At 44.2% G+C, this 21,225-nt stretch overlaps 4 protein-coding genes across 4 annotated transcripts; 2 read left to right on the top strand and 2 right to left on the bottom strand.

The window, feature by feature from the left end:
* Window positions 1–5,806: 5,806 nt before the first annotated feature.
* On the bottom strand, window positions 5,807–6,216 carry GL218_06569 (uncharacterized protein; the record flags this gene model as incomplete). Its single annotated transcript, XM_033583291.1, has 4 exons — window positions 5,807–5,818; window positions 5,886–5,914; window positions 5,974–6,072; window positions 6,129–6,216. 4 exons carry the CDS (start codon window positions 6,214–6,216, stop codon window positions 5,807–5,809), a joined length of 228 nt encoding a protein of 75 aa, XP_033433670.1.
* Window positions 6,217–9,781: 3,565 nt separating this feature from the next.
* GL218_06568 (Transcription factor tau subunit sfc3) lies at window positions 9,782–16,433 on the top strand (the record flags this gene model as incomplete). Its single annotated transcript, XM_033583290.1, has 2 exons — window positions 9,782–9,848; window positions 9,988–16,433. The coding sequence occupies 2 exons, from the start codon at window positions 9,782–9,784 to the stop codon at window positions 16,431–16,433; spliced, it is 6,513 nt and encodes a 2,170-aa protein (XP_033433671.1).
* Window positions 16,434–17,193: 760 nt separating this feature from the next.
* Window positions 17,194–18,162, bottom strand: GL218_06567 (Ubiquitin-conjugating enzyme E2 J1; the record flags this gene model as incomplete). The annotated part of the gene is made up of 2 exons (XM_033583289.1): window positions 17,194–18,047; window positions 18,114–18,162. The coding sequence occupies 2 exons, from the start codon at window positions 18,160–18,162 to the stop codon at window positions 17,194–17,196; spliced, it is 903 nt and encodes a 300-aa protein (XP_033433299.1).
* A 1,491-nt stretch (window positions 18,163–19,653) lies between these two features.
* GL218_06566 (putative c2h2 finger domain protein) lies at window positions 19,654–21,029 on the top strand (the record flags this gene model as incomplete). Its single annotated transcript, XM_033583288.1, has 3 exons — window positions 19,654–19,830; window positions 19,896–20,521; window positions 20,579–21,029. The coding sequence occupies 3 exons, from the start codon at window positions 19,654–19,656 to the stop codon at window positions 21,027–21,029; spliced, it is 1,254 nt and encodes a 417-aa protein (XP_033433300.1).
* Between the last annotated feature and the right edge of the window lie 196 nt (window positions 21,030–21,225).

Here is a 21,225-nt window from a genome sequence, read left to right as displayed (position 1 = left end):
TGGCGCCATCGCATTTAGAAACAAGACGGGGATATCTTGATAGAATATGGCGATCGGCAAGACAAGAACGAGTTGAAAATATCCACTTCGTTGCCAATGCTACTTGGGAGCACAGATCACAAGCCTGTGAATTTAACATAAACGGTCGATTCGGAAGTTCTAGTGACTGGCTTGATGGCCAACCCATTTTCAACGTCAGCTTAGAGGCAAATATTGCCCCTATATCTCCATTTGCGACAAATGTTGATAATATAGTTTCATCTCCTAGCAGTGGACGAAACTTTGCATCAGATATGACGACATGGATAGGGGAAACGGACAACTCAGCTCAAAGCAACCAACCAACAACAACTAATTCTTTGCCTATTTTTCTGACTACTTCTGGGTTAGAAAGGGAGCAAACAAGAGCACGAACAGACCCGAGTATTCCAGCTAAAACTTCTCAATCGCTTAGAAGTTTAATCAGCCATTATATTCCTAAGAAGACAAGCAAATCTCCGATAATATCACAACGAGCAGAACCGACAGATACACATCCTATTCTCACCCGATCGCTAAATCGGGTTTCCGAGCATGGCACGTCTACCGTAAACTCGGTGCCCAAAGGAGCTAACCCTACAAGGAGACATGCTAATCCTCCAGGACCAGATCAAGTCCAGTATCGACAATCCCGTGGGTTGTCCGTTGTTACTGGTACCGACATGATTTCTACTCAATCCGTACATACCTCAAGCATAGTTGGTTACACTGACGTAAGGCATACTTCAAGGCAGTTTACAACTGCCAGTGTCGTGAACATACCAGAAGATAACATTTCTGAGTTCATTTAGATTCTAGCTTAGACTACCCCTATTAAGAAATCTAACTACAATATCCTACCTAAGTACTTAACTTAGGTAGTGTTTTATTCTAAATGTTTATATAATAGCCGAATCAAATATGACTATTTCACTATAAATACATTTTTATTTTACGCATATTTGATTAATCCACCCCCCAAACTCTCAGAGAGCTGTCTGCAGCTGCTAGTCGGTATATCCATGATTTACCTTTTACTTGCTAACTTGAAGCGCAAGTAGGTACCTGTTATTGTAGTATAAGGACTTCATTTTAGAAACTTAGGATTGTACTATATTAAAATGTCCTTCACTAACACCGTTTTGAATTATCCCAAAAGTCTGGTAAACTAGATATATGGTGATGGGGGTTAGCTCTAAACTGAAATAATAGGCTTAACGAATCTTTTTACTTTGTATTATCTTTTATCCCGAGCTATGTAGCATCGGAATCCTCGATCACGATAAAACAGCATAGTTACTACGGCCTCCAGCGGCTGACCTACAGTGTCTAATTAGAGGCTTATACTGTTGCGGAGTACACAACCTGTAATGCTCATTCCGAATCTTATTTACCGGTGGTTCCAAATGCAAATATCCCGCAGTTTTAGTCCCGATCGAAAGTATCTTTTGAATCTCCTAATCTCCTAGTAGAGCCGATTACTATGGATAAGATTCGAAAGAAATTATCAAAAGCTACAAATTCTCGGAAGAAACAGACCACAAAATCATGGGTGCTTGGACCTTCTATACCTCCCGTTCACGTCCTGTCTGAACCTGTTCCCGAAATTTTTGCTCACGGGTTATTTATTTTACACCCTACTCCTGAGTTACGTGCTGAGCAAGAACATATAAATGTGGAGTAAGTTTACATCTCACGCTAGATTCAAATATATTTTAATAAAAAATTAGCATCGTCGCGGTCCATGGATTAAACGGTAGGGCACGGGAGACATGGGAGGATGAGCAAAGTGGTATGCTCTGGTTGGAGGATTTTCTTCCAGAGGCGATGCCAAATGCTCGTATTATGACATTCGGATATAACTCAAATTTGCTCTTCGGCAACTCGACAGGCAGAATTGAAGATTTTGCTAGGGATTTATTGAATAGATTATGGTTTATGAGGCAAGGACACAGAGTATGCTGACATCGAGACCTGCTTGTCTGTAACATGCTAACGTGTGGGATTAAGGCAGAAAACAGACCGCTTGTGTTTATAGCGCACAGCCTTGGGGGGATAGTCGTTAAGAAGGTATCTCCCCCCTTTTCATCCATCCAATCCTTGATAAAGCCATGAAATATTGACAACATCAGGCGCTTATCTTAGCTCATGAGAATCAGCATCAATTTGGCGATATTATCTCTTCCACAATAGGTATTGTGTTCATGGGAACCCCACACCGAGGGTCTGAGATTGTAAATTGGACCGCTTTTTTACAGAATCTCGCCCGTATCACGTCCGGAACACAGCTTATAAGGACTGATCTCATTCAAGAACTTGGCACGCATTCTTCAACTCTGCTTGAGATCTCGGAGTCTTTCTTACCTCTCTCAATTGGGCTAAATATCATGTCGTTTATCGAACTACAAATTGAACGCCCTCTAACTACACTAGTAATACAGATCTCTCATCAGATTCCCTGTTTAACGTTAGTATAGCTAATGCGACACAATTCTAGGTTGTACCTGAAGAATCTGCACGACTCAATATTCCCAATGAGAGGGTCTTCCCAGTCAATACCCATCACCGTAACATATGTCGCTATTCTTCGAAGAACGATCCGACGTATGTCCTTGTGGAAGGTTCTCTCAAATATATCATGCATAGAAGAAGTAATTCTTTTACTCCTAGTAAGTCATTACTACATGAATGTTTTATATGATACTAGGTATTAACTTTATCGATATATCACTAATTTAACTGACTATGGCAAGGCATATTTAATCAATTATCCTTCATTGAAGGTCCAAGACATACCCAACCTATAAGTGGTGTGGCAGAAAGAATCGAAGAACAAGTAAGTATAATATTAGATATGTCACCATTATGCTAACGTCTTTGATTTAGACCGGATCTTGTCTAGGCCTATCAGATGGGTCAGTCGAGCGTTCAGCATCCTCTTCGACATCCAAAAGTCTTACTTTCGGCATAACTAACAACATTGAACAACTCTCCTATAATGAGAACCCCAAGAAAGATGTACCTGTAACTATGATTGATACTTTCTCTGAGTACAAGACATTCAAGATTCAAGTTTCAGGTCTACGGCGGTTGGGATTGGGATCAGAGGGGGAGCATAACGACGACTGTATAACCTTGGATGTCAGTGGCAACATGCGATTATCCGAGTTAAGACGTCATTTATCTGATAAAATACGTCCAAGTAAGTAGGATCTTACCTTATTAGTATCCATGATTCTAATTCCATCTCAAGCGAAACCCATCCATAGATTGAAATTCCCTGGTCGGTCATCGCCCATTTCAGAGAAATGGATAGACGTCTTCACAATCCCAGTTCAAGTTACCAGCGGTCGTCCTTGTTACAACAAATCATCGGGGTATAAAATCAATACCGAGCAGTCTATTGCAGCGTTCTTTACTAAGGCTTATCCGACTCCAATTTCAGCCAAACTCCGTCAATATCCCCAGCAGATGCAATCTAGTACCGGCATGTCCCACTCTGTTATAGTCGGAAGAAGCGACGACCCAAATCTTCACATATCCCTTATGCGCACTATTCGCGTAAAAGGAGACGAGGGCCAGTATACACAACCAATAAGATTAGGGACTTTCCCTCTATTCGATACTTTTTCACATAAGGACAAACTCCCTACTAATGTAACGGCGAAAGGTGGTTTATTCTTTCCTATGCACGGTACGCATATGCTTAATCTAACTTATCCGAGCATAAAACTTCAATGGCTAATTCAACACTTTTTGAAGAAAAAGAAGCAATTTCGATGTGTTTTAGTTGTGACGAATCCACCGACTTTGCTGTCCGCCCCTTTGTTGGGGGCATCAATGGAATTACTGGGGACAGTATCCTTTCATACAGTTCTGAACCCGATAGTTCTATTCAAACAGCCCGTCAGGATTATATTACAGTTCCCGCGCAAATTCGGCTAGATGGAATTGCTACTCGTCCCGGCGTTGTTAAGCAGTTCGTTGCTACGAGATCATCTCCAACAGAGCAACATCAGGGACCTGGAACATTAACTTTACCCGCTTCCAATTCAGCACCTAGCGAAAGCAACGTGCAGGGAGCTGGTAAAATAGCCGACGAAAGCCGAACAATTGAATGGCAAAAGACAGGAAAGGATGAAACAGGCGGGATCCAACTACAAATTATCCCTAAGTTTGAGACTAAACGAATGTTTGCGGGCAGTGTGAAAGATGTCTGTCCTAGTTATTTTGGGGACTACCTAGAGTCTTACCAACCCGTCCCGATAGATGCGAAAGTATATGATGTTTTGAAAACTCCTCGGGAGCTTGGACTGCATGACGGTGATACCATTCATGTTAGAGCTCCCGAAAAATTTGCCTGTGGCATCATTCGAACCAAGCTCATACAAGATCTTGTAGCGGAGGCCCCAGAAACGTCAGGTAGTTTGTACGAAATAAAACTGGAAGTCTATGGAGAGTATAGAGAAAGTATGCCTATTTCTAATCGAAACAGGGCAGGCTTTCCTTGGCCCCTTTTTTTGCCCTGTCTTTGGCCCTTTTTCTGGTATTCGTCACACTCTTCTCCGCCCCTTTTATTATTGGTAATGGTCGGTGAAGTGGAAGTTTTCCGCGGGTTTCCAATGCAGGCCACAAAATTGAAAGCTATACTACATGACAAACTTGGAATCTTACCAAATCGCCAAATCTTCGAGCATCACGGGATTGAGTTTACAGGTGGTAAGTTTGCCAGATTACTGCTTTATCTTCCGGGTACAATTTCCACGTCTCATATATACCAATTACTTTTAAGATCCGAAAAGCTAAGAAGTTATCTCTAGAACTAACTAATCCGAGATTGTATGATAAAATCGGAAAGCTAACCCTGGAACTCGTCGTACGTCCGTACCCACAACCTACTCTTGGCATCGGGGCAGGGGTAAGCATCATCCAGCATATTCACCCCGACACTTCCGATCCACGACTCTGGGATCTTGCGAGTTCTAAGATTCTTCACATTCAAATTATAAGTGCAGAAGTGTTCGACTCTATCGTTGGATCTCCGCCCTCGGAAACACGTATCGGTTCCAAGACTGACAGCGGAAAAGAGCGTGATGACTCCACCGGTGTCTTCGATGGTCTTGTGAGTGTGGAAGAGCCGGATAGAATAGAAGCAGCTGGTAAGGAAATTGAGGATGGAGATAATAGTGTGAGGATCGCTGTCTCTCCTATAACTCTGCTCGAAGCAGACCAGATGATCCCGCAATTCAAAGGACAGTATCGATAGATATCTAATATGGAGAGTGTTCAAGATAATTGCCGAGGCTGTCACCTGGCCCTTTTGTTAGGAGATTAATATTAATTTATTAATGTCATAAATAAAGCGAGTGTTTATGATAAATAAACTAAGTGGTATATTATATTTATCTAGTAACGCCTGGCTTCTACTCTTTTGCGAGGGCGCGTAGCGCCCCTTATATATCTATCCTATGTGGATTTATGCCTAATTCATAGCACTTATATCCCGACACAATAGTAGACACAGAAGTAAAAGTATAATCTAAATCCCTTAGTTATTGAGGTTAATTTAGTAGTTATATTGAGTAATAACTACTTAAAACTTGCGATAAGTTTTGAATGCATGAACGATACACAGGTATCCAAGGCAGAGAATGAAAGTATATAGTAATGACCGTCCCATGCTAATGTAGTATTCTATGTAAGATCCTACCAGCCACTTTCTATGCTTTATAGTCCTCAATCCGGGCTTAGGCGTTAAGATGTCTGAATGATCAGCTCTGGAGACCCTTTATGGAACGCACTGTTATGATGAAGTTAGTAATCGGCATATCCTGAAGGCAAAAAAGGAGCTTCTTAAAACTACATACGGTCAATGCTCCGTTTTTCCTACGACATTCTATAATGGAAGATTAGCTAGTCGTCCAATATAAAGCGCGAATTTTCGGGGTTACTTACTACCAGAAACAACCGAAGAACTGTCAGAGGGACCGGCATAGTACTTGCAACCAGAGCCATCCCCATGGGAGCAGTTGTTTGGGCAGTTACAGGCAGCATCTATGGGAAATTAGACCTTGCTTCCAGGTTTCAGATTCATTAAAGGATAAGCAAACCTGGGTTAGTAGCGATGAGAGCGGCGCCCATAGCCTGGCCAGCGAAAAGGAGCGCAAAGGCAGAGATGATAGCAGTTTTGAAGTACATTTTGAATATATATATTTGGTGATATTGTTGGGAGTAGTCTTGAGGTTTTATATGATGTGGGGAGTAGAGTGGATGTTGGTGAAGAAGAGAAGTCGATAGAACCGGACCTTCTTAGTCCTTTTATATTTCCTAGCTCGACTATTTGCCATATTTCTCTTACATAAATGTCTACCTTGTGAGGCAAATATGCCATTGATTTCCCAAAATATCACACCGCCTATATTGTCACGATGTTACACGGACAATATGGCTGAGACTTATTTTAAGTGACTTGATACCTTCGTTGAAATATTCGTTCGTTAAGTTATACCTTTTCAGCCATATCATTTTTGACCAATTAAATCCCGTATTTCAAATATTTTAATTTTGGCTTTAAACTATTTTAAAATATACTTTTTTAAATATATAATATATATAATAATATTAAAATAATAATATTAAAATGTTATAATATATAATAAATAATTATTTAATTATTATTAATTTTATTATTTCATATATTATTATATTACATTAAATTATTAAAAATAAAAGTTTTATTTTTTATATAAAAATTTATGAAACGTCACGCTTATAACCCATAGGTACAAACATATAAGCCATAAGTTATAAGGCATTTGTGGCGTTATGGGCGTAGTTTACCAATGGAACAAATTCAGGTCAAAGCATTTATATAAACTGCATGGTGGAGCGAGACAAATAATTTTCGTGCCACCAATAAATAGTACTAGTGTAGATTATAACCATGTCGATTACGGGGGCCGTATGTAAAAGCAATAATCTATAGGAGGAGAAGCTCCAACATCCCCTACAATTTACTTAGCTACTCCTCAAAGCCATCACTGGCTGCTTAGCCTCCAAGTAGTTCATCATTGTGATATTTAGTTAAGGTCGCTGGAAAGACAGTTTCACTTACAAGTATCTAAAACCTACAATATACAATGACAACTAAAAACTAATAAATTCAGCATAATATACGTTTACTATATTTGCGAACTTCCTGATCACCGCTTCTTCGACCAACATAACCCTAAATATCAAGATTTATCTGTTAGATTGAAGTAAGCAAGTGTAACAAAGGCTTAAATAGACAAAAGCCACCAAGCAGGTGATACCCAAATAATCCTACTCTTGCCGGTCTTACCACATATATCCACTTAAAAAGGTACAACGAGTACTGTTAATTAGAAAGCCTTGCCGGTTAACCTTGTAAATGAGATTGTAAATAGATACTCCGAGCCGTTTGATCAGATGCTTCTGGCGGTATAAGTACCTAAAGCATCTGCCAGATCAGTCAGCAATATCATGTGAGTTAGGAGAACTCTGATTTCTCACGCATCGTAGATCTCAATACAATCAATCATGCCATCAGGAATATGATTAATACATCCTCTTTTTGACATCTTGATTTGTACAGATCGGCTATGTGACATATTAGTTGCTCGAGACGGGAATGATCATATAGGGGGCGTAGGTTATTTTCGGTAGCGAACTTGAACAAGTTGAAGCCATGAGTTAAGATAGTGGATACATTCTTTCAGCCCCTTAATGAGATAAACTTGCCAATTACAATGCGAATTTACACGAACTTAAAACCCACTTAAATAAACTATAACCCTAGTCTTGATTGGATGGTAATATCGACGGCCTTTGAAAGTCTTAGTTGACGACGATAATGTCTTATGTACCTAACCTAGGTAGGTACCCAAGGTATCTATAGCGGCAGGGAACTTCAAGGTTTATTGCTAAAAGCATAGCATAAATTAGAGGTTCCTTCTTCATAATAATTTATTTCAGAGATGGTGTCACAACACAAGCTGCCTAGATACGTTGGAATCTAGGTGAAGAGTATGATTATAGTAATGATTGTTTCATACTAAAGCTGCGGAAGTATACAAACGAACGTCCTCATCTAATACACAGTATAAGATTCCATAGCTTGTCTACCTATATATCCGCTATTCATGCTTCTTTTGCATCAAGATGCCCAGCTGATCAGTGCTTGAGCTCCTTAATGACGTTTGCACTACATTCGCCGAAGTTAGTAATTAGTATCTGTACTGTCGAGGCATATTCTCGATAACGGCAGCTTCCTTCGTCTGCTCAAAGAAAGCTAGAGGGGAATAAGGATAACGATTGGATTTACATACAGTCAATTTGTGGTGCCTCTTACTTCTACGGCATGCTACAATAGAAAATTAGTCAACTGTCAAATACAATCTTCGGTTATAATTTCTCGCTATCACTTACTCCCATGATGGACATGGTGGGAATGATCGGCGTAGTACTCGCATCTGGAGCCTTCTCTATAAGAGCAGTTGTCTGGGCAGTTGCAAGCTGCGTCTGTAATAGATAGGGAGGTTAGACTTATATTAATCCTTGGGTTTAGGAAAGGTAAACGAACACGCGTCGGAGGCAATCGGATCTCCACCTATGGCCTGGCCGGCGAAGAGGAGCGCAATAGCGGAAAACATGGCGGTTTTGAAATACATCTTGTATGGATATCGTCGAAGTGGGAATAGAGATAAAAGTATCCAGTCTTATATTTCGATGTCTTGTTGCGAGTTGAGTGTCTGGATGTTGATGGAGAAGAAGCCTCAACAACGAGCCGTCCTTGGGGTCTTTTTATACTCACTATTTTCAAGATGCGTCATGTCATTATGGCCTTGGGTCATGAGGTGAATAGCTTCTTCAATCCACTGAATAAAGTTTTTTAATGTGTTACCGTAATTGAAGCTACGAAGTCACCATCTTGGGAATTCCAAGCATCCCGTAAGTAGATGGTTTGCCACTAAAGATAGCCTTATAATATGGTAACTGTCAAGATGGGATAAAGACGGGTCCTCTTTGTATGACGATTAAACGTTACGGATACGACGTATATGAATATTCTCAAGATAGTTAAATTCATCTGAAAGATAACCCTATGAATTAAGTAGATGTCATACTATTAAAGCAGGCCTCTCAACTCAGCTATGAGTCCTAGTAGTGATTCACATGAGGAATGTTTCTAGTCTCATAGGTTATTCCTTCAATGCGGTTCTCATCTAACTTTTTAATTTCGTAATGATGACCGGTGTAACTGACGGCGTAAGGTAGATGAGCAGTATTGTGGGGATTTTTCTAGACTGGTTCTTGTTAGGATATACTTAGGTGAACTTACATGAGGGTATCCAAGAATTTTCAATGGACTTGACCTTGACTTTTAACTTTGAGTGTTTTGTTCTTTGAGGTAAAAATAGGGCCTAGGGAGAGAATAACCTGAAAAGTTTAGCCGATATTAAGCCGCTTAATTCGTAACTATGAGTCACCTGATACAAGTGGGGGTGGTATCTACATACCAATGTACCTACATGAGGTGCCCCACAACCTTAACCTAGTTGAATTCACTGCCAAGTTTCAAGTTCCCCTCACTGCAAATCATTCTTCCATTCTTGATTTAGAAACGACTTCATGCGTGTTTGCGAGTCAGATCCCCGAAGCACACTGGTTCGATCCTTTTAGCGCCTAAAATTCTGTCACCATTTTCTCCCTTTTTTCCCATGCCTGAATACCCACGTGCAAGATGGAGATTGGCCTTGACGAGCTGATCGAGTCTCTCCTAACAGAAATTGCTTTCTCTGGCGTTCGAGGTGAGTAAAATATTTGAATTTACCGAGTCTCTCGACGATTCCTATTGGGATTTGTTGAGAGCTGCTCTATTTAATCGCCTCAATCAAAGCTTACTTATTCGACTAGGATGCTCGGTTTCTACATTATTGAAGACAATAGAAGCTTTTTATAGCGGTGCTCAACAGCAGGCCAGTAATTCTGCTGCAGGGCATCGCGATGAAGGACAGAAGCCAAGCGATGCACCACAGACCAACCAGGGTGCTCGAAGTTATGATCTTTCCATGTGTTCAAAGGTCTGGGGATGGCTAGTATCAAGGGCAGACGTCTCTGTGGGCACTAATAGGCAATTCAACCATTATAAATTGGAGGATATCCTAGCTCTTCCGGAAGAGGAAGATAACCCATCCTCCGCAGAGGTAGTTGAAATATCCAAAAATCAAACTTCGACTCCACTAAATGAGCGACAACGCCCTCTAAAGAACCACCGAGGACCGGAAGGAACTTCTTCGAAGTACAGACCTCGTCTTCATGTTTCGGATGAACGGCAGTGGAAGACGATCGCTGGCCATGGCCCAGACCTTAAACGGCTACCATTATTTGAATGGAAAGCACTTGTTGATATTGCATCTGTGAGGGAGAAAGGTATTCTTCAGGGGGATTTGGTTCGGCTGTCTGGTCAAGACAAGAGATCCCTCCCCACGCGCACCGACGCTCTTGCAAAGAAGGGCTACATTATCAAACAGTCTATTATTCTTCGAGGATGTCGCTCCAGTAAACTGTGGCTTGCTCGATTTGCCGAGAGCGCAAAAGAAAATCGTGACGGCCTCAATCTTGAGAAGCTTGACTTATCAAAGGAGACTTTAACCAAAGATCTTCGGCCGGTTCCGTTTAGCGCTAGCTGGAATGGCGAGAGGCTTGATTATATAGCCATTGCGCAAGCTTTTAATGCTGTCATCAAAGCTTGGGGCATTATGAGATATTGCGATGTTCGAACCAAGTTGGATGCTAATCGTGTGCCACAAATGAGAGCCCTAGCAAAGACATCTCGGTGGTTTACCAGCATAGGAGCAGTTACGTTTGTGGCAGCAAGATTCGCGAACGGCCAGAAGCTCTTCAAAGACTGTGTCAAATTCATCAGAGAACCGACGGCTGAGGAGTGGAGAGTCTTCCGAACTACGCCAAGTGCTCATATTAGAGTCCCCTCAGCGCGACTAGGGAAAAGAGGGCAAGCGTCGCGAGCTCGATATAATAAGGGGACTAAGTTCAGTCCTCATAGCCAAGTCAAATCCAAGCAGCCATCGAGCCAAGAGCGCCAAAATAAATCATCAGATAAAGAGCAATTGGTATCATCTTTGTGGACTCCATATAAGCCTATGGTCAACACAACATTCGAAATAATCAAGAGAGCTGGCTCTAAGGGGTCCTCGAATCTCGAAATCGGTCGCCAGACATTGGGACATGGTTACCGCAAGTATATTGCCGCACTTACCGGGACACTATCGTTGCCTAATTCTCAACCCCCTCATCTACAACACCTCAACGTTACCTCACAGCTTAACCGTATAGGAAAGACCATGACCTATCAATTCTTCGCGGATGGCGAAGCCGGCAATTCCGTTGTCGAAAACAGCAACGAGAACAAATCTAATGATCAAGAAGCAAATTTGGCTGGCCGGATTATGGGTGGACAAACTTCGCCATACGATTTGATGATTCCAGGAGCTAGTTATGTGTATTCGCAACCACAATCATCTAAATTAGCGCCAGAGCCTGTCTCGCTCTCTCACCTTCACGATACCCTACTAGCGCCAAAACCAAAGAAGGGTAGGAAGCGGAAGAGAGGTTCGAACGGGGAATCCACTAAGGATACGAGCGGTGATACGCAAGAACATCCCAATAAAATACCTAGAATAGAGGAACCACCATCGGGAGATATTCAGGGAAATGAAGAGATGACGAACGACAATCAGGGAGCACATCCAAATATAAACGAATCTATTCCTGTACCTACCGCCATTCCGCAACAACCTATCCTTGACCTAGGGCCACCAGTCCCTCTTGCATCGCTTCTACCGCCTCCGTTCATTGCTCGACCGCCTGGTGTATATCGTGAACCTGACAACTCGTTAGATCCTCCCGGGAAGAAAGGGCGACGAAAAAAATCACTTGTCCTTACATTAAAGTGTAATTCACTCAGCCCCTGGTTGGAACGTTTATATAATAGCCAACCAGCAAACTCTAGTGAGCTTTCTTCGTACCAACCTGATTCCCTGCCTGCAAATCCGACACAAGGCCCACCGCAAGCTGAAATTGAGGGTAACTCTACCTTATTAGCAGAACCAGAGCCAAGTCAGTCTAAGCAGAAACCGACCAAACGTGGCGGTAAGACGGTATTTAGGTGTGATAAGTGTGGCAATAGCTGGAAGAATCCGAACGGCTTGGACTATCACCTTAACAAATCCCGTACTGCTTGCAATCCCGCTTACGTCCCAACCCCGCTGCCACCCCCCAGGCAACTTGCGAAGCCAAAACCAATACCTAAGATGATGCTGTCAAAACCATCTGATGACCAGGAGCAGGGTCGGGGCTTCGATGATCTCCAACTACCAGACTTAGCTCGCAAACCATCACAGCGTAACTCTGACGTTGGAAGCAGTCGGCCCCTACTACCTCCTAAGCGTATTCGTCTTAGTGAGAATCTCGTACACAGCGAGGACCCTAGTGGTTCAGCTGCGCAAGGATATGCTGGAAGCTCTATCGTGTTGAAAGATGTAGAAGCTTATGATGTTATCGATCATCGAAAACGAAGAGAGAATAGCCAGGCGGCTTTGCACAATCTCTATAGTACGGTTTCTCCAACGCATCAGGCGAACCAAATATTATTCCAGGTTACACCCAAGAAAAAACCTCAAGCTAGCGAGCCCGATATCAGACGAGGGCAGGCCGGTACTAGTACACAGGAAACTTCTCAGAAACAGAAAAGCAACCTTGCTTTGGCACGCGACCGCGACCGAAAATCTAGAGCTGAGAACCCCGAGTCTTGTACTGCAGTCCATCAACCTCATTCAGAGCAAACGGAAGCTAGGAACATAGAGCCTGCGCCATCTGATTTCAATCTACGACCTACTTCATTAAAATCGGCCACACCCATCGGCCATCATATATCTGGAGCAGCTGTCCCGCTGGCCGCCATCAGCCGCCCTCTTAATGGCAATGGGAGAAACGATATTCCAAATTCCAGGATGCTTGACAGCCAGCTACATAACGAAGCTACAGGACCAAACCAATTGACTCCGAAAAAGTCCCATAAGTCATCTACACTTACTGTGGGCACGGTACGTAAGGATCGAACAACCGGTATCATCCAGCATCTTCTTGACAAGAATAACGGTGTCTTCCCGGGACAACGATCCTTGTACTTAGCTATGGTATCTCTCTGGGTCAAAAAGTATAGTGATATTGAGCCCCCCGACTGGAAGGTATGCCAGAATGTAGTAAATAAGATGGAGAAAGCTGGTGTACTAGCACAGCAGCGCTTTTTTTTCCTCGACGATACTGGCAAGCTTCAAGAATGTTGCGTGCTTGCTAATAAGCAGCAAGGTGGACCTACTGTCACAGATTTAGCTGCTGACCCCAAAGTGGTCATGGTCAAAGAGAAGATGAGAGAAATGCACCCGGAACCGTATATCCCAGAAGAGTTTTCGCTATCGCAGGATGAGAGCGAACTCTTCGATGCGCTTGCATCGAAATATAGAGATTCCATGCCTTCCAACGGACCTCAAAAACAATCTGGAAAGTCGAACGTGACCGAAGATATCGAGGTATTACAATACCCAGCTTATGTTGTCAATGATGCTTCTACACACATAGCTAGCTCAAAGCGGCCCGCCGAAGAAGACGAATTGTCAGATGTGACGCCCGCGAAGAAAATTCGCGTGGATACTAGCACCATAGATAAGCCCAGAAGAGCGCCCAAGCCGAGGAAACGAGGCGAGCAACGCGAGTACTGGGCAACTGCGAAAGTTGCGAAATACATTTGGAATCAAAAGCAGAATCCAGGTGAAAATTGGGGACAGAGACACGCCAATCTTCAAAACTTTGCTACAGGAGCATGGTCAGCTTTGCCTCAAGAGGCCACCTCCATGCGACCTAGTATTGATGGAATCCTATCTTCACTTCGAACTTCACGCGAAAACGCATTAGTATCAATGAGACACGTTTCCACAAGCGGGTCTAATGGTACGGAGGGACCCCCGAAGAGAAACAATGCCAACTCACCTGGTGAACTTCTTTGGAGTCATGATTCGACAGGCGGTGGAAATGGGGAATGTTGTGATGAAACAATCCCTGACGTAGCAGAAAGAGTCGAGAAAGGCCTAGTTGATCGATTTGTGAAACCTTCCATTTCTACGTCGTTTATACCTGAAGATTCAGGATCTGAGGAAGAAGACGATGATATGATGTTAATTGAAGTACATCATGCAGAAACTATGGAAGAAAACTCAAGCCCCCCCTCTGAAGGGGTTAGCACTACGTTCGCAAAGAGTAAAACGATTCGGAATACGCGAACTGGTTGCTGGCCTTGGCTACCGGTTAGCTTTTTCGAGTCGAACCCCACGAGCTTTACATTGGCCGGAGCCATGCCAGAGGCTCGATGGTTCCAACGAGCGAATTTGCCACAGAATTCCGGGGATATCATTAAATCTCTCCGGGGGAAGTTCCAATTCAACTCTTGGGCAGACCCCTCCTATGGAAAATTTCTACGAGAAGTGGGCATCATCGAGAGATGGGAACAATCAGCTGAAGGGTCCCAAATTCTCTTGCACGGGTCGGTCGCACCGGATTATATATTCATTTCCCTCTCTTCCGAAGAGTCAAGGGCAAATATGAAGCCTATTACCCTCGAGTGGCCTAGTAAAGGCCAGTATACCGTGGAGAATATGCCAGAAGAGATTAAAAACGCATCTCCCGACGATGAAAATGCGGGCTTGTCAATAACCCATCGCAACAGGGGTAGGCCAAGAAGGGAACATCCTGTCGAGTCACAGCCTAAAGAACAAGCTAAACCCAACGCAAAGAAGCCCGGAAGGAAGGCACAAACAGCTCCAGTACCCCAAGCAGAAGTTCAGTATAAGACACGATCACTCAGGCCAATACCTGTCCAGCATCGTGGCCGCGTGAGCATACCACGCCCGAATGAGGATAATCTTGGTCTGAGTGGGGAAACAGAAGTCATAGCCGCGTTCGTGGTATTTAAAACACTCCTAGGTGGGATCGATAGGAAGGCAGATATTGGCTCAATACTAAAGGCTTTCCCTAAATTCTCTCACTCAGCACTAAGAAAATTCTGGCCCAGAGTCAGTAGAGAACGGAAGACATATATTGATGCTTTAACGGAGAAGTTTCAATCGGCATTTTTAGAGGCTTATGAAGCGGGAGAAGTTGAGCCCCTTAATTACGACGACATGGATTCCTACGATTGGCAGTCTCTAATCATCTGGGCTACTAAATTAGAAACACACGATAAGGTGGAACTTCCTGGATCCCGACGCGATCTAGAAGAGACCTATTCCCTTGAGGATGTAGGTAACGAAGCTACAGATTGGAGAGAGACATGGTTTCAAAACTTGGCTTCTATCTATTCGAGAGTTGAAGCAACATCTGGCGAACCTATTTCAATCCCTTTAAGTCACGATGTTTCGGCTGAAGAAGAGATTATTGGTCGGGCGAGGTCGTGGGTTCGCTCTTTGTGTGTAACCCCAATACGGGGTGCAAAGATGCCCGAGGAGATTCGTGCAAAGCTCTTAAGTCTCAGTGGTGGGAACGAAACAGAAACAAACAAGCTACTCAAGAAAGTGGTTGATAAGCTTATATCAGAGAGGGTAGCGTCAAGAAGCAAAGGGAAGATATTGGGTCAGTCCTTGCGACTGCACGGAGTCTTTGCAAAGCATCTTGAGAAACCAGCTACTGTCGAGAAATTTGCACAATCTGCCAACTTTAAAACACTACTAGATGAGAGCTTTCGCAAAGGCGAAGGGTTTGCCGTCCCTTACGTTGCCGACGACGGAGTAATCATGGCGATTTTCAACCTCCAAGCCCAAGGCCACATCCGCGCAGAAGCCATGAATATCCCCAATATTCCCTTTGGATTTGAACCGGGTAATTACGACGGCCGGACGTTCCCAAAAAGTTACTATCACTTCAACATAATATTGTCACCTACGGCGAGCTACGTATTCAACGAAGACCTGCCAGTTCTCCAACAAGCAGGACGGGTTGGGGTACCCCAACAGGGACCTCTAAACGAGATACCGATCTGGGTCGATTTCTTCGGAAATCTTGACCAGACCCGCTGGATTACATATCTCAGCATGACAACCTTAGCGTTCGCCACCAAAGGTCCGCTGACACCGCAGACGGCAAGCGTGCTGCTGAAGCCATTCGTCGAGCCGTTTGAGGCCAAGTTAATCATGGATTGGATTGATGGTCTAGGCATCTTAGAGCGCTACGACTCGGGACAGAGCGCCACAGTGGGGGAGTGGTGGTGGTTGGTCGTGGGCCGACTGGCACTTGATGTGATGGGAAGAGGTGTTTCCCAAAATTAGAAGAGAGTAATTAATTGTAAATTATACCAACGCAAATTCATTATATGGCATGGAATGGCAGCATATTAGGGCGTTTGATGAGGGAGATATCCGTCAGTTTGTTGCAAAGCATTGCCGGACTTTTCTTGATATGATCTTGGCAACATCGCACAGTAATGGTCAAGTTTATAATAATACAATAGTTTCATTTAAGAGAAAACAAGAAGAAACAACAGCAATGCACCCATAGAATTGAACATGTACCGAATTTTCTTAATATATTTATCTCGCTAGTCTCGAGCTACAGGGAGCCACGTTGATGGTAGGACAATACGTTGTAGTTGCGGCTCATGGGCTTGAGATAACGGCCCGTGTAAACGGCGATTCGATTCTGTCTAACTAGCGCCAAATTCTTGGCTCTTTTCATTTTTGGTTAGAACTTTACTAGAAGTTATCAAGTCCATATGGAATGTTTTCATACTTGATGAATTAGGCGTTAGGATAACTTACGGCCGTGGTATTAATCGACTTGTAGCTTTACCACCCAGTTCTCATCTTGTCGATTTTATAATCTGCATCCAAGAGATAGTTTCAACTGCGAGCTTCCCAGAAGTTCCTATAAGCTTAAATTCGTGTAGCTCGTTTCGGGTAGCATCCGAAGCCTTAAATTCAATCTCTAATTCAGTTCTTCCATGGTATCACTACCCGCTATCACATGTAATTCAATTACGCCTTTGCCCCGCCTGTAACGCCAATTGCCCACGCCCGCCTCCTATCACCACTAATGACCTATAATGATCTTCGTCAACATCGCAATCAATATCACTACCAATGATACAATGGCGTAGTCGACCCACGGCGGTACTCCCGCGTTCGGATCTACCCTTCTTGAAGTCTGCAGCGATGCAGACTGCCCTACAGCTGCTGGCAATGGTATCGTTCTCGTGGGTGTCGGAACCCCCTGTGCAGGTCTAAGAGCAGGCGGCGGATCTTCCCTCCTCGGCACAGTCTGCACAAAGCCCTCCGCCAACTCCGCGCTCTCCGCATCTTCCTTCTCGCCCTCGCTATTAGCCGCAGCCCTCGCCTTCTCCATCTCGTCGCGGAAGCCCATCTTCAGCTCGGCCGGGATTTCAATCTCCTCCTTCCTCTTGCCATCGTTTTCGGCCTCGGCCTCGGCGCACCGCTGCTCGCACTCGGCGATGATCTCGGCATTGGTCCTAGCGCACACGGGACAGCGCCAGGCGCGGCTCTCGACGGCGAGCTTGCGGCGCACGGCGTCGTTGGTATCGAGGCCGCCGAGCTGGCCGCGCGCGTCCGTCTCCATGAAGGTACGCAACGCAACTAGCGCCGTGCGCACCCCCCACGCCGGCTGCCACGACTCCTCGTGGTGCCCCGAGATGCTCAGGCAGATCTCCCGGTTGGCTTCGAAGCGGCCGCTCGGCGTCGTAAACCGGAACGATGGCGGGCGGTGCGGGTACGCCGGTGGAAGCACGATCCGTCCGTGGTATATCCCCTCGGCGAAGGCGGATTTCGGCGGGCCTCGTAGCGTGAAGTGCCATTCGAAGAGATCGGATTCGAGGGGTGCTGCTGTGTAGTCTGGAGAAGGGGAGGTGGAGAGCTCAGCTGCTTCTTTTACTGTTTATTAGGGTTTGGTCAGTATGTGTTTGATGGTTCTGGAGGGAGTAATAGTCTTGTACGTACATATGCGCCTGATGGTAGGCGATTTGGAATTGAAAGTAGATGTAGCCATGATGGCTGGTGATATTCACAATGGTCTCTCGTATTAGTAGAGGGAGTAGAGGGGTTATCGATTACATAGAGCTTATTACGGGATAGAAAATAGATATGTATAGATCAACACTAATAGAGTTAAAATATGTGGGATTTTAGGTTAGGAGAGAGTTTGAACGGTTGTTCCTGGCTAACTGGTTCTAATAAACGAGGCCAGATTGTCTTGATACACCTTGGAAGTCACGAATTGATGCGATGCATGCACTGTATAGGTAATACAAAGGACAGGTACACCCGGGACCCTTGTTGCGATTAGATGAAACGGCGAAGGTCCTACGTAAGCCACTGCCGAACTAGCAATAACGCCGAAAACACGTGATAATTAACACTTTCCAATCATACTTAAGTCACGTGCGTTGTAACATCTCGCATTGAAGTTGGTAACTACAACCTCTTGCCATAGGTAATACAAGCTAATTTTATATTATACTACCTCATGGAAACAGCGTTCTTGCCATTTCTATAAATCAGGCCAGGGACTATGTCTAAGACTCAGGTACCTTAGGATGTTGTGTTAAATGTGAGTAAAACCTTCATATTTGAGACATATGCCTTGCTACCTTATGCAAACTTCCTTGCCTTATGTGACTATATTTTTTACCTCTGTTTATATTTGGGTTTTAGTTTTATGTGCAGGTTTGTGCATATATATATATGTGTATAAGACATGTATGTCTGTGTGTGTATTCAACGCCATGACTGACCTCCGTGGGCCTGTAAAGCTACCAATATTATTATCTTATACATCTAACATTAAGAGGTATATATAATCATCCAAGCCCTCCCGACTTTAATCACTATATGAGCATCTTCCAGGTCGCAACTTTATTATATAAAATACGGTACGGTGTAAACCTTAGACTTTTATATTAGGGACCCAGAGGGTGACCTTTAATACCTGTTAGTGCATGTATTATAGATGTCGTCCACTGATACCCCTTTCCTTATTAAGGCACAAACAATATAAGTCAACTGCAGCAGCTTCCAATCCAAACGTAGTACATTCTGGAATAATTAAAGTCTAGTTCAAGTTGACCTGCAGAGTTAATACATGTAATTCACTCATTTGGTTGTTCTAATCGATACATCGGTACCTACAAGATATGTTCAGGGAAGTTGCTCTAGTATACATGCAGTTAGTATATGCTCATGGTATTCATACATAGCAGTAACGGCGACTGCCTGGAGAAGGCACACTGAGGAATATACGGTTTTTTAGCTATCGCACTTGCCTATGGTAACTAATTTATTTTCACATGCCTTCCGTTAGATATAATTCCTTCTTTGCCGATCAAATATTTAAACAAGAGCATTCCGCAGTCACTGCTGTCGGTATCTATCAACTTTCAAGCAAGAAACCTTCGAGAGGTAATTTTTAACTGCATTCTTATCCGTCCGTCCTTTCTACGGGATTTTCTACCCTTCTCTTTTTACTCTTAGAGGAGGAGCCATGGCGTCCAAACAGAACGGTACTGGCACCCCTCATCTAAGATGCGCAAAGTGTATGGCCGCATTTGCCGATCTGCGCGACCTATACCTTCATCAGCAGAAACGGGGACACCTAGCTTGTGGTTCTTGTAAGCAGTCTTTCCATGATATAAATGCCCTAATCAAGCATCGAGAAGAAGTAAGTCTCCCTTTCAATTGTGACATTTTCCTTATGACTCAAACTCACTAAACTCACCCATATAGAACCATAAAGCGGAACAAGACCTCCCCTGTCCCGGTTGTGGTACGAAGTTCGTCTCTGCAGGAACATGGATGCGCCATATCGAAAGGGGCGAGTGCCATGCAATCTTTCCTTCGGAGATATCTGGAAACATTGTCCAAGCCGTAGATTCCATTACGAAGGCCTTAGGCGAATCCAAATTCGAGGATGTGGACTACACCGTCAACCCGGGCAAATCGTTTACTGAGATCAGTGATGTCTGGGGAGACGAATGGAAAAAGGAGCAGAGCCTTGATGCCCGAGACCACCCCGAGCGATTTCCGAGAACCGCACAGCAGGAGTTCTACCAAGGCGGCTCGAAGCAGACAGACCTGCTGACGGGAGATGATGGAGCCAACCTTGAACAGCGCCCATTCAATGCTTGGGCTCAGAAGAAGAATCTATTCCCGGAGAAAGCAGCAGATCGCGCTGTACCGCCTCCACCGTCTCTCCTTGAGAATGTGACGAGACCGTCCTCCTCAGCCCAGCCTACTGGAGAACGCATCACCAACCCGGACAACCCGGGCTTCAACGCGGGATTGTTTTGGAATCCCTTATTGGGAATTTTTAAATGTCCCCACAAGGATAATTTTAGCTACAAAGAATGTGGGTGAGTATTTGGCCACTCGGATCATCACGTCTGAACAAAATGTTAACGTTCTCATAGCTCGAAGCACACTACTGCACAGAGCTTGATCGCCCATCTAAAGTCATCTGCGCATACTAGTACTCGTTTTCAATGCCCGGGATGCACAAGTGTATTCACATCCGGCAGTGGATGGGTTCAGCACGCAGATTCTGTAAACGAAAAAAAGTGCCGTATTCGAAACACGGGCTTTTATAGACAAGTGCTGAGCACGGCTACCAAGGGTGCGTTGAGCATCGATGACCTCATCAAGCTTGAGAATGATACGGCAAAGGTGAAGTTTGATGATGACTGGGCCACATCCAAGCAACGTGGTGGGCCTGGTCCTGTGCCAGGCTCGGAGGCGTGGGTAAAGGAGAAGGAAGCTGGGGTCTCCAAGTCTCAGTCAGATTCGGAGAAGTCTCAGCCAGGCCCGAAGAAGTCCCAATCTGGCGCAGGAACGAAAATTACCCACGAGGAGTACACATGGTAGTGTGAGGCTCTCAGAGCTCAGTGGCGGAATACAGGCTTCTTGCGGATACGTTGGTATAAGTGGACGGTTGTGTCTCATGAGAACACTTTGTTTCCACTTTGAGACGGCTGGTTGTTCAACCAATCATGGTTCGATTTTAAGGCATGATGATCGGGTTTGCGTTGATTTGCGTTAATAATTTCTTCCTTTGCCATTA

This window comes from Daldinia childiae (genome assembly GCF_008694065.1).
Source record: "Daldinia childiae strain JS-1345 chromosome Unknown Scaffold7, whole genome shotgun sequence".
In the NCBI taxonomy this organism is placed as follows: Eukaryota; Fungi; Ascomycota; class Sordariomycetes; order Xylariales; family Hypoxylaceae; genus Daldinia; species Daldinia childiae.
This window is presented reverse-complemented; position numbering and strand designations above follow the sequence as displayed.